Here is a 12,718-nt window from a genome sequence, read left to right on the forward strand (position 1 = left end):
GAAAAGTTCCAAATGCTATACATAAAAGGCACTGTGGTGGCTACTTCTTGCAAATCTGTGTTTCTGGTGGGCTGCCGACAGTGGTGCTGGGCACTAATGCTGGGAAGGCTGACTTATAATAAAATCGGGGCAGGAGGGAAATGGGGAAAACCTGTAGAAGGGCCCCAGTCTGCTTTGGACATAAGCCGAATGTCCTGGTTGCTGAGTGTCATTTATTCGGACCTGCTTTCTGGGATCAGGAGAGGTGCAGCGCTGGCAAAGATGTGTTGCCAGACCCAGCCTGCTGAAAGCTCTCGAAAAGACTGGTCCAGGGAGGTGTAAGTAATTAAGTGATACAGGGCGCACAGCACTGAAGGAGTTAATGCAGCCCTGGTCGCAGACAGCATGGAATGTTCTGGGGCAGGCCCTGCCTAAAGAGCACGCAGTGTGGTTAGCCATGAAGTTGTCAGGCGCAGAAGTGCCTTGCTCAGCAGGGACAAAACCAGCACATGCCTGCAACAACAGAAACAATGAATAATACATGATATTGTTCAATCCCATGCCTTCAGGAGTCTCGGGGGGCCTATCTCATTACGGCTTCGAGGGGATTCATATGAACATCCCAGGAGACTCAAGGACGTCCCTTTTCAGAGGGTGGGCAGTGGAGCCTGGAGACCAGACAGGAGGTCTTATCTTCTGTGTCTCGCTCTTTATATGTCGGGGCTACAGGGCAACAAAGCTGGAATCCAAAGACGCATGATTAAATTCTGTTTTCCTTCCATCAGCCGAGCAGAGATTACTGCCACAGCAACGCTTTGGCGCCGTCTGAGGACTCAGCTGAGGGCAGGCATCTGTGCTGCTTATGTCCTGCTGTTATGGCGGCTGGAGTAGGGCGTGGGGAGCTCTGTGAGGCTGTGAAGTGGGCGAGAGACAGGAAGGGTCATTGGAACTCCTGCCTGCTGTCCTTAAAGCAGATGGACCCTTCTTAGCTAAACAGTAGCTTTTTCTCTCCCCTTCCATGTCGGTAAGCAAGCTAAAGCTTCGCTCCCTTGCTAATAAGTCGTTGCTCAAGAGATGACTATAGACAGACACACAAATTCAGTCAAAATGGTCCAAGAGCTTAAAAGTCGAAAGCGGTTACAGAGCGAAAATACTTGTTTTCCGTCTTCTTTGGGGATAGGGTTCGGTCACCATCGTACCAAATAATGACTCTGCCCCAGCTTGGTTCCTTACATCTTTTGTGACATCCTCCAGACCCCACCACGGGGACCCCCGGTCTTCCTGTGCTTGTGACTTGTCAGCAGTGTGTTTGGTCAAAGGATGAAATTTATAGCAACCCCCAGTGAATACACAAGACTCTATCTCTGACGGAGGCCCCAGTGCAGCCACTGGGCTCTGTGTGAGGTCAGGACACCTCCGGTAAGGCAGGAGGGTGACCAGCTGTCCCAGTTTGACAGGGATGGAGGGTCTTCCAGGGACAAAGGTCTTCTTTGCTAACCCCAGAACAGCCCCCAGGAGAGTCAGTCAGTCAACAGAAAGTCAAACTTTCTGTGAGATACCACTAACATCTCAGCCGATTCAAGACTGACAGAGAAGCCGCACACTTGAAGAAAGGCTCAGGTGTGCCGTCATTTTCATTTCTTACGCTGGGGCATGAAGGGGAGCTCGGGAGGTAGTGTTCCATGGAGCCGGAAGCCTGAATCTCATATAATTCTAGTCAGCCTCCAAAACGCTGAACACTCTCCTCCTGTCTCCTTATAATCAATTCATTGTCATCAGAAATGTGTGACACCTCGAAGGGTGGGGAGGACATGTCTTGAAAACTGATCAGAGAAATTGTCCTGAAAATGATGCTGTAAAATGGAAATGAGACCTTTAGAAAGAGAGATGCTGAACATGAGAAATCAGTAAGCCTCAGGAAGGAAACCAGAGGAAACGGAGAGAGAGAGAGGGAGTCAGGCCCTCGGGGGATACCGCAGGTCAGTGTCCCGGGACCAGACATGGAAATGTTCCTCTGGGAAGGAACAGCCCCACCGACGCAGGCCCCTGTAGGCGAGTCTCTTCTCCCCAGAGTTAAAGGGGAAGACGTCTGTGAGCCTCAGATCTCCCCCTGGGGTTTTTGTAAAGGCCTCCACTGCAGTGCTAATATGGGTTCCGGTGGCTCCGGAAAGCTGACATTTGGGAAAGGGACCATCTTGACTGTCCATCCAAGTAAGTGTAACAGCACACAGCAGCATGCTGGACATTCTGGAATTTCACCCCTGGTATCAGGTTTGAGAGACCTGTATGTTGCCTGGTAACCAGATCTTGCTTGAGGTCAACTAGCAGCCTCCAAGGTCCTGTCCCTTCTTTAATCTCAGTATTAGCAAATTCCCTTTTGGACCCTGAGCTATCACGTCTGTCTGATCCCTGCTGTTGAGTGAAGTTGACCTTGACCCAGAAGAGGTAGAAAAGAATCTTCACTGCTTTCAGAGGCTTCTCTGGAGATGATGCCCAAATTTGGGGGCATGGGGGGTGGTCACGATTTCCAGTCAACTCCCCCAGGTAACCCAGTCTACCATTTAGTACCATTTCCTGTCAGGAAGTTCTTCCTTGTATCAATCTTAAATTCTTCTTAGTGCAGCTGAAGCCATTCCCACTGGCATCTTCCACAGTGGAGAGGGATAATTGAGAGCAGAGTTTGAATAGGTATGTGGCATTCTGTTTAGAATGGATTTTAAATGAAAGCAGAGAGAGAAAAAATGAAAACTGAATGGGAATCTGAGGTGTTATTTCAAATCCCTCTATGTTCTTGGAATGTCTCCCACTGCTTCTGCAGATGCAAAACTACAAAAAGAGAGAGGGGGGGAACCACAGAATGCAAAGAATTGCACAGCCACTGTGTCCATTCCTATCGCTGAAACCACCAGGCAAAGGATTACAATTAATCCCAAAGAGTTTCAGATACAAGGCTTAATACCTTTTTCCTTGTGGTGACTTGTATCCTTGCTGATAATTAGAGCAGATATAGGAAGATTTGGCTTTGGTGTGTTGGCTGCCGCACCCCGCTGGGACGAGAGGAAAAACCCTGACTGGTTGGGGGGGTTTTTGTTGTTGGTGGTGGTGGTGGTTTGTTTTCTGGGGATTTTTTGTTTGTTTGCTTGTTTGTTTGGATTCATAAAGTTCCTTCTGTCAGTTGTTGTGAAACTCCCTGCTGCAGGGAGAAGCATGACAGCTCTGAGAAGCCGGTACGTAGGAGGGAGATGAGACGAACCGTGAAGCCAAGCAAGCTGGAAAGACCCACACTCGGTGTTCCCCGTGCATTTTTGCACTTTTGGGTCTTTCTTGCAGGGATTCTAATGGAGTCAAATAGAAACGGAGCTAGCAGAGTCTGGAGCCCCGTGGGTGCTCAGAAATGAGAAATGAAAGGCATGAGAGACAGGAAGGGGGGAAGGTAACCAGGTAAGAATGTATCTTTCATGGTGGCCTGATAAGACCAGGATGGGGAGGGGGGGTCCAATGGCAGGATGTCAGCACTCTCATTGCTGTTTTGGGAGGCTCTGTTTTCTCAGGCTCTCCATCCAGGGCAGGGTCCCCCACGCCAAAGGGATGAGAGTGGAGGCCGAGTTTTTCTGTGCAGGCGTTGTCTATGGGACAGAGAGACTCTGCTTTGTGTGTGCAGAGAAGGTCATCTGACATCCCCGAGGTTATCTGCTCCGCTGAATGGCAGCATCCGTTCGTGCCAGGTGGGTGTGGGGCTAGAACGTGCCGGTGCCGCTCTCAGGCAGATGGTCGGGCTGTTATGATCGTCTTCAGTGTGCAAGGTGCCTCCAAGAGAAGCCTGGCTCTAATGAGTAGGGAGCATGTTGGACCAGTTGCCCAGGGTTTGTTGAGTTTCTCCAAGTCCAAGCATATGGGAGCCAAAGCTGAGAGGTTGACATTTGAGTCTGGGATCCTTTTGGCTGAACTATGCCAACAGGGCCTGAAAAGCCCAAATTGCCTTCAGAGCTCTGCTTTGATTGTGAGCCTCCGGGCCCCTGTCATTTCAGCAAAACGCATGCACTTAGAAAGGTCAGCTCTTCATTAGCCAGACAAATGAGGACAACATATTGACCAGAGATAAGGAGCAAGGAGCCCACCTCTCAGCCTCTGAGAGCCTGGCATTTCCAGTCTTTTAATCACTGTGCACCAGGGAGCGTATGCCGTCTCCGAGAAGGCAGATCAATGGTGCCTGCGGACCTGATGTCCCCATGCTAGAGCTTGGAGATGGAAATGAGATGCAGATTGGGATGTTTTGTGGATGGGGGAATGACAGAGAGGGAGGAGGAGACCAGAGCTCACTGATGCTTTTTCAGACCTGCAGCGTGTCAGAAATTGGAATCCGAGGTAGAGAAGCGCACATTTGTAGCAAGTTTCCTATCGTTCCCTACAGAATATGGCCTAACTGCTGCCCCACACTCACAGATCCCATAGGTACCTGAGAGGCCTTTTGAAGTGGCGTAGCGAGATTGGGGTCTGAGATCTGTGAGTCACCTGCCAGTTATTGCAAAGGGTTGGGTGACTGTGTGACAGGCTCTTCCAACAGGTTGACGTTTGGGCAGGGGACAAGCTTATCAGTCATTCCAAGTAAGTCTCCCCGCGACTTTGCCTGTGGAGTTTGGTAGGGCTAATCATCTCGTGCCTCAAAGGGCTGTGTGGGTGGCATGACGGTTGAGGACCATATGGGCAGAATCGAGGTATATTAACTCTAGTCAGACCAAAAAAGGTCAAAGAGTGGCAGATGTAGCTTTAGTCCTTAAAAGTTAGCATACAGGGCTCAGGACTTGCAAATGGCAATTTGCGTGGGGAGGACACCAAGCCGTGCCCTCCCCACACAGCCTCAGTGCACGTGAGGGACAAGGTGGGGTGGAGGGATGGACAATGGACAGTGCATAACCGGGGAAACAAGCAGGGTTGGAAAGGAGCAAGGTGATCAGAGCCTCAGGCTGAGCTAATCTGGAGACAATGGATTGTTCCCGAAATCTCACAAAGAAATAAAATCCTTCCCAGACCCAAAAGATGTAATAAAGAGACCTAATTAAAATGCACTTCAAAATCATATGATCATCGGGGGAGAAATTAAATCTTAAAAGAAAAAGAATTTTTCAAATGCCCAGGCATAAAACAAAGGGGCCTACACCTTTAATTAGGCAGCCAGCAGCTCAAGATGCACATTAGCCCTTCCTCTAATCCCCTCTCCGGAGGGCTCAGTCCCTCCAGCGGTACATGGTCACAGCTGCTCTAAGCCCTGAAGCTCCTTTTCCAGGAACGCTTTGCTCCAGCGCCTGCCCAGGGAGAGAGATGGTCTGCCCGCCGCCAGCCCGCCTGCCGCCTGCCTGCCTGCCTGCTCGCGGGGTGGCCAGCGGGGCGGGGGCCCAGGTGTGCGCCCTGGCTCTCTCATCTGCCTGGTTTTTGTTGAGCTTCCTATCACAGTGGAACAGCGGTAACCAGAACTTCTATTTTGGGAGAGGGACAAGTTTGACTGTCATTCCAAGTAAGTCAAAGAAAATTTTCCATCACCATTGTGTTGAGCAAGGCCTTGAAACTCCAGCAAGGATCGTCAAAAGTCTGCTCCTCTCTTTCTCTGCTTCTGGGGATAACTTTCTCTGGAACATGGCAAAGAGCCCCTCCCCTCCACCCCAAGAATGATTTATGGCTTGACAGGTCTTTATTTCCCCAGCCCGAAATCGCTGGGGGGCAGGGAACAGGCTGCCCCCTCGCTCATGCCTCACTTCTGCACTGACCAGAGGCATTTGGCCCTTTGTGGCACAGGCCACAGGAGCTGCAAAAGGGGGGACAGCTGTCAACTGAGAGGAAATGGGTCAGAAGGCTAGAGAAGGAAAATGAGACAGTTTGGGAGAAAACTGAAATACGGGGTGTTGTAAAAGGATGAGCAAAACGGCAGGGGTGTCCAGACTCGTCACTGGGTCTGGACCCAAGGGATCATTGACAGTACCCAGAGAGAGACAGAGGATTTCTGTTCTCTCCAAAGGAAAATTTGGCAGAAAAATCAAGCCAGACCTCACATGTCAGGCCTCTCCTAATTACAGCCTTTTATGTCAGTTTCTCTCAGTTGCTCCAGCAGGAAACGGTACGAAAGAGTCCCTGGTGGCTTTGAGCCGTAGAAGCATTGCAAGAAGGGGGTGCACAAGAAATGGGTGGGGGGGTTACAGCACAGTACAAAGAGTTTGGAGCAATGGTTTTTGCAATGACTTAGAACACTGTGTGTCTAACTATGGAAGCAACAACTTAATCTTCGGGACAGGAACTAGAGTCACTATTACACCCAGTAAGTACATCGTCCTTGGTCAAGAAATCAGTTATTCTTTAATTTCCAGATCGCCTGTGTAAAATGGGGGGGGGGGGTGTCATACTAGGCCATGCAGGCTGAGGCACGAGAATTTCTATCTGTTCTTTCTCATAACTTGTAGAGATAGGTGCCAACCAAATATCTGAGCTTTCTGGGGGAACCTCAGTCTTGAATCTTTAATTCAAAACCAGAAAATATGATTCACAATTCTGTTTTTGCTGCTGCCATCATGTGCTAATGTGACATGTGAAGGGAATTCAGACAGAATGACTTCATCTTCACTTTTATCCTGCGTGATAATTTTCACTTTGAGTACTGCATTACGTTCGGAAGAAATGGTAGAAACATAGGCTGTCAAAGAGACAAGCAACCAGGAGACCCAGAGAGGCAGGCAGACAGAATGCCAAGTGGTGTAAGTTTACAAAATTAGTCCAGCGTGTGGCTCACTTCACAGATGGCAAAGGTGTTTGGAAAGGTGCTAAGAGCTGATGTTTGGCGGGGGCGGGGGAGGGGGGGCAGGCTTACTCAATGGCAAGACTAAGCACTGATTCCAAGGGGAAAGTTTAAACTTGGAAAACTCAAGGGTTTGGGTTTTTTTGTTTTGTTTTGTTTTCCCAGTAGTTTATCAGTATGGCAGCACATTTGCATTTAGTAAATTATAGTTTGGGCAAGGCACAGAATTAACTGTTAAAAACAACCATGTCTAGATAGATGGGGGGGGGATACTGGATATACACACACAGAGTAATGGGAAAAACACAGGACGCATACATTCCTTGCACCTGAAATTAAAAGCTGTGGAAAATTCGAATATGTTCACTTTGTAACCAAAGACAACTTCACAAAATGGAAAGAAAAGCATATTGCAGAAAGCAAAAACTGAAGGTATAGAACCTTTCCAAGTCTGCGTTTTCCAACTGTCTTAACTACTCAGTTACCTAGAGGAATTTTTTTTTTCTTTTTTGCTTTTTGCTGCATCAGATCTTACGGGCACGAGTATTGAGGATTTGGCTATTTCAGACCCTTCCAGTGCAAGTGATGTGATAAAGCGCCCCCAGCTAGGTCAGATAGACCTCCTTTAGACATCCAAAGTTTTTCTTCTCCCTTGTCCAGATAAGATAGGAAAGTGGTGCTCTCCTTTTTCTGTATCCAGGGACCGGGAGCTCAGAGAGTGTCCCAGAGTTACAAAGCGAGACCTGAGCAGTGGGATCTGGAGACCCAGTGATGGTCAGTCAACGCCCAGCCACAGACACCATACTAGCCAGAGGCGTTCAGGGTATCGTCCAGGGTCAAAACATAACACACCGGGGGAAATGTCACCCTCCCCTGCACCATTGAGAGCAACACAGTGTAACAATGCTTTACCCAGCAGGGGACAGTCAGAGTGGCTCTAAACCAACTCAGAGCCCCAGATAGTTGAAAACTGGGTGTGGAAGCCAGCTCTAATGAGTTTGTTTCCAAGCGGTGCTTCCAGAAATTGTTAGCGGTTGGTAGTTGCTATGGGTTTTGAAATTAGAGGACATCACAGCAGAGTAGAATGACTTGGAACAGGGGAGTATGATTAGGATTAATGAGATGAAAGAAAATTCTGGCTAGAGGGCCAGAAAGGCCCTGGAAGAAAAGATACACTACCCCTTTGGAGGGTTCCTTCAAGCGAAAAGTTGCAACATTTATCTAGGCCAAGAAGCAGAGAGCAAACACAAGCCAAATTCCATACACAATCGACCTTTCCACATTTAAAAGTTTCTGCAATTATTCCAACGTCCTTGGCTTCTTGGCCAGATTCCAGCCGTTCCTAAAAGCAAAGTGGAACAGTCCTCTGTTTCCAGGGCCAAGCCCCAGGCCCCCACCCCACCCCACGTGCACCCACGCCCACGTGGTTTTTGTAGGGGAGCCTCAGGCTGTGGAAACCAGGCTCATCTTTGGCTCGGGAACCATTTTGAGAGTCCAGCCCCGTGAGTATAAAACGCATTCTGGCCCACCCTAATCCCAACCCGAGTTTCATCCCGCATTGAGTCAACTTTCTGGTTTAGAAATATTCGATTTTAAAGAAAGACAAAGTGAGATTTCAGGTGCACTGTAAGCACCTCCCGAGTGTGATTCGTTTAAGAATTGCTGAGCCTTGCCTCTGACAGAGTCAATCACACCAGTTAGCTGGTGTGACCCCCAACTTTAAAATAGAATCTTTTTAAAAAGTTTTTTTTAAATGTCAGCGTCTCTATGGACCACACTGTCGGCTGTTGTGTGTCTAGACTCCAAAATGGAAACCTTAGTGTGTAGTCTCTAGCTTAGTGACTTCTCCCAAGCCTGTGACTGAGGGTGGTGTGAGAGCTCGGAGGGCATTTCTGGGTCGTGTCGGGGGAAGGCCGGGCAGATGGGCTGGCGAGGCGACACTCCTGACAGGTGTCTGCCCTGTTTCTGTAAAGCTGCTGACAACAGTGACAAGACTGGCAGCAGGGACAAGCTGACTTTTGGGACCGGGACTCAATTAACAGTCAGGCCCAGTAAGTCTGAGGGGATGTGAGGTATTTATGTCTTTTCCTATTACGTGTTCTAGCCTGATCTTTGAGTTGTCCTGTTTTCGATTCCAGATAGACAAACTATGTCGTCTTTTCAGGCCCCTTTAAATATCTGTGAGGAAGGCTCTCCATCGCGGCCATCCTCTCCTACGTGACAGGGGAGAGTTTTGTGGCCACGACCATTCCCATGATACGGTTGGTAGCTGCGTGATGGCTCTCCCGGTCCTCCTGCCCGGGCCCCTTCCCTTGGTCGTGTGTCTTTTGAGCTTCTATGACAGCAACGAGGGAGGGGAAGAAATGACCAACAGCACCAGCCGGGCCTCCAAGCTCTCCGCGGTGTCCGTGGGCTTCAGAGCAGCTGTGGAGGTTCTGAGGGCGTCAGGGCATGGTCTCCGGCAGAGAGATTTATGTAAAGGGTTGACTCGGTGCTAACACAGGAGGAGGTCTTAACAGACTCACCTTTAGGAAAGGGACCCAACTCATCCTCCAGCCCTGTAAGTGCCTCTGCCCGGGACATGGAGATCTAAATAGAGTCCCCATGGGGACATTTCCAAAGCCTGCTGATGAGCCTCTGGTATCACTGCCGTCAGGGCCACCATCCAGCACGCACGGGGAGGGGGTTGAGCCGTGTAGATGAGGGGGGGTGATACAGTCTGTGCTTTGGAGGACCCCTGGGTGCTTTTGTGACCGTATTTGATGACGAGGCCATTGGAAATTCTGGGCTCCTGCAGACAGAGGGTAGCACTCAGGACTGGGGCAGAACATCTGGGGGCCGCTTTCTTAGCGGCACCTTTGCAATGAGAATGACTTTCACAGGAATTGTGGAAACGGTGTGCATGTCGAGGTTCGATTGTTTCTCTTTTTCTGCCTTCGTGCCCTCTTCTCTGCCTGACTCCGCGACCTCATATTAGAACAGTGATTCATCATTCATCTTTCTGAGCCCCATCACTCCTCAAGTCTGACAAGAGGGATCCATTAACATAGGGGCGCCTGGGTGGCACAGTCGTTGGGCGTCTGCCTTCGGCTCAGGGCGTGATCCCGGCGTTATGGGATCGAGCCCCACATCAGGTTCCTCCACTGGGAGCCTGCTTGTTCCTCTCCCACTCCCCCTGCTTGTGTTCCCTCTCTCGCTGGCTGTCTCTATCTCTGTCAAATAAATAAACAAAATCTTTAAAAAAAAAAAAAAAAAAAGAGGGATCCATTAACATAAAACCCAGAGAGGAAAAGGACAAAGAGTTTAATCCCCAGAGTTTGCAGCGTTTAACTTGACAACTCTTTGGCCTTCATCAACCAGCCAGCACCCCATGATCAGTTGAGGCAGATAGGGGTAGCCAAGCAGGTGTCTGACCAGAGCCCTGTGGCCCTCATAGAGGCTACAACCGCAGTGTCTGGAAAATGGGAACGGGTCCCTGAGGGCCCACCCGGCTTCGCATCTGGGAGGAGGTCATGGAGAGCGCTCTGACTAAGCCAGTGGAGGGCGGAGACCAGATGGAAACTCTAGCGGCAGGTCTTTGCTACAGAGCATCTCGCAGTGTGACCACCGGCAGTGCCAGGAAATTCATCTTTGGAACTGGAACGCGGCTTTGGGTCACCCTGGGTAGGTGATGGGAGCCATGAGGTAACCTAACTGGGTGTTGCTTTAAACCAAGGGGGGCTACAGAGGGGCTGTCCTGGCTGGACGTAGTCCTTCCTCCCTTCCAGTGGAACTGATCTCTCTGCGGATACCTGTATTCAACCAGAATGTGTGTTCGTTTTATTTCCATTACTGAATCTTTCCTTCCACCTGTGAAAACAGACTTCTCCCTGCTCCAAGCTTCGTCAGTCTCACACTCTGTGTGTTTCCTTTGAAACAGTGGGCTTGGGAATTAATTCATCATCAGGACTTTAGGCAGCAGAATGAGAAGGGCTCTCAAATGGAGACTAGAGAGTCCTGCTTGCTCTGATGACATCTCAGGGGTGATATGTTGTAAATGAGAGGAAGTGGGTTAGATAACCTTCTAATGACTGTTTTCGAGAGACTCGAAGGAAACTTGCTGAACGTCCTGCACACTCCACTGTTGAGAGGAGTCATTTGGGCGGACCCTCGGTGCAGTAAAAGCAAAACCTTGACCCTCCGAACACGTAGTCAAATGCCAACCCTCTCCCCCCAAGCTCTGCTGTTTCATTATTTGCCAATTACGAGATGACTACATGATAATTAACATGAAATTACATAGATGACTAGTTTGAGTATTTTGAACCCATAATTAAGATGCAAATTATAGAAGTTCTGGAGCGTGCCACCAGGCAGAGCCTCATACATAGCGGTCCCTGAAGACAAACAGTGTGTTTGGGCATGATTTGTTTGTGGCATGGGTTTATACACAGCTCAGGAACTTGTTTGAAAGCTGATTAGATGTCTCGGAGTGCCAATTTGGGGTCGAGATTAGCTGTCCTCAGTGAGCTGAGACGTGCCCACTTTTACAGCCTAGAAGCATGACGAAGTGGCCAGGGTCCCCTCAGAAAAGAAAAATGGGACTGTCGTGTTGTATGGTGTTGGTCAGTGCCTCTCCCCATTGACACTGGGAGCCTGGCTGCAAGGCTGCCCCAGGAGGTTTTTGTTAAAGGGTGTATCGCTGTGGCAATAATAACAATGACCTTCGCTTCGGAGCGGGGACCAGGCTGACAGTAAAGCCAAGTGAGTGAGGGGAGCGGGTCAGTCTCAAAAGCTAGGATGAGTGGTGGTGTTGTTCCGTGCAGTTTTAGTGGGATTAAGACACGGCCACCCCCCACCCCCCAGATCGAGGCACTTTGTTTTTTTGGGCCTGAGCTGATGGGAAGTCTGCCAGTTAATGAATTCAGGCAATCCTAAGGACAGGTCATGAAGAAATAGATGTTTTCATGGGTTTGTTCATTGGCTCTGGATATAAAGAAATGCTAAGGATAATAGGCAACACCCATATTCTGTGATAAGACAAAGAAAAAGAACTAACAACTCAGAAAGCGGGTTTTCCTCGTTAAGAACCCCTTCAATCCAAAAGGAGTGCAAGCAGCTCTCTTAATGTATCTTTTGGGTTTTGTTGGTTTCGTTGTTGTTTTCATTAATATTCTTTATAAGAACTGTGGCTCTGAGAGTGGCATGGTGCTCCTGGTCTCTAAAATAATCACTCTCTGCTCCCAGAGAGTGCTAGGTGGCATGTCTCTGCCTGACCTTGCAATTGTCCCATGTGTCTCATGCATGAGCAGGATACCAAAACCCAGTGTTCTGGGAGCAAAACAGGTGGTTTAAGATCCAGCTCAGATCTCTCTGCACAGGCCAGCTATTACTTTTAGAGGAGTGTCCTAACCCTGCCAAGGAGCTGGGAGCTGAGGCTGCGGGGTGGTGAGACTCCCACAAGAGGGATAGTGGCCCCCCTTACCCAGAGTCCCCCTCAGTCCTTCCCTCCCACTGGTTATTGTAAGGCCCCATATGACTGTGAATTATGGAGGCAGCCAAGGAAGGCTCATCTTTGGAAAAGGCACTCAACTCTCTGTTAAACCAAGTAAGTGTTGGGGGTCTCAGAAACGAAATCAGTGAGTGCAACTCGAGAACAATCCAGAGTGAAGGAGGCAAAATTCACCAACCCCTTTCTCTGTGGTGTCTTTCCACCCTTCACCTGTGAGCCCTCAGAGCGGCTGCTGGTCCATGCCCCCCACTCTCCTCAGTCCAGATGGGCACTTCGCTCTGCTGGAAAACTCTGGGCTTCGTGATATGAAACAAGGTTGTTGGCCCCAGGAAGGCAGTTCTCAGGAGTGATTGCCCTCCTCACTGTGTTCAGTGGGTGACCTTCTCATGGACGAGCCACGGTCTGTGTGACTGCTGTGTGTTGGTTTTCAGACGTTAGAGTCAATGGAGAGTCACGTGAGGGGGACA

The 12,718-nt window shown here is 49.5% G+C and overlaps 1 gene segment (V, D, J or C); it reads left to right on the forward strand.

Annotated features, from left to right (window-relative positions):
• The first annotated feature begins 10,257 nt into the window (after nt 1-10,257).
• LOC123795807 (T-cell receptor alpha chain constant-like) overlaps nt 10,258-12,718 on the forward strand; it is a 55,925-nt gene continuing 53,464 nt past the window's right edge. Inside the window, 1 exon segment of the C gene segment in view lies at nt 10,258-10,423. Within this exon segment, the coding sequence occupies nt 10,273-10,423 (151 nt within the window).

This window comes from Ursus americanus, chromosome 35 (assembly GCF_024610735.1).
Source record: "Ursus americanus isolate L20-20 chromosome 35, mUrsAme1.1.p, whole genome shotgun sequence".
In the NCBI taxonomy this organism is placed as follows: Eukaryota; Metazoa; Chordata; class Mammalia; order Carnivora; family Ursidae; genus Ursus; species Ursus americanus.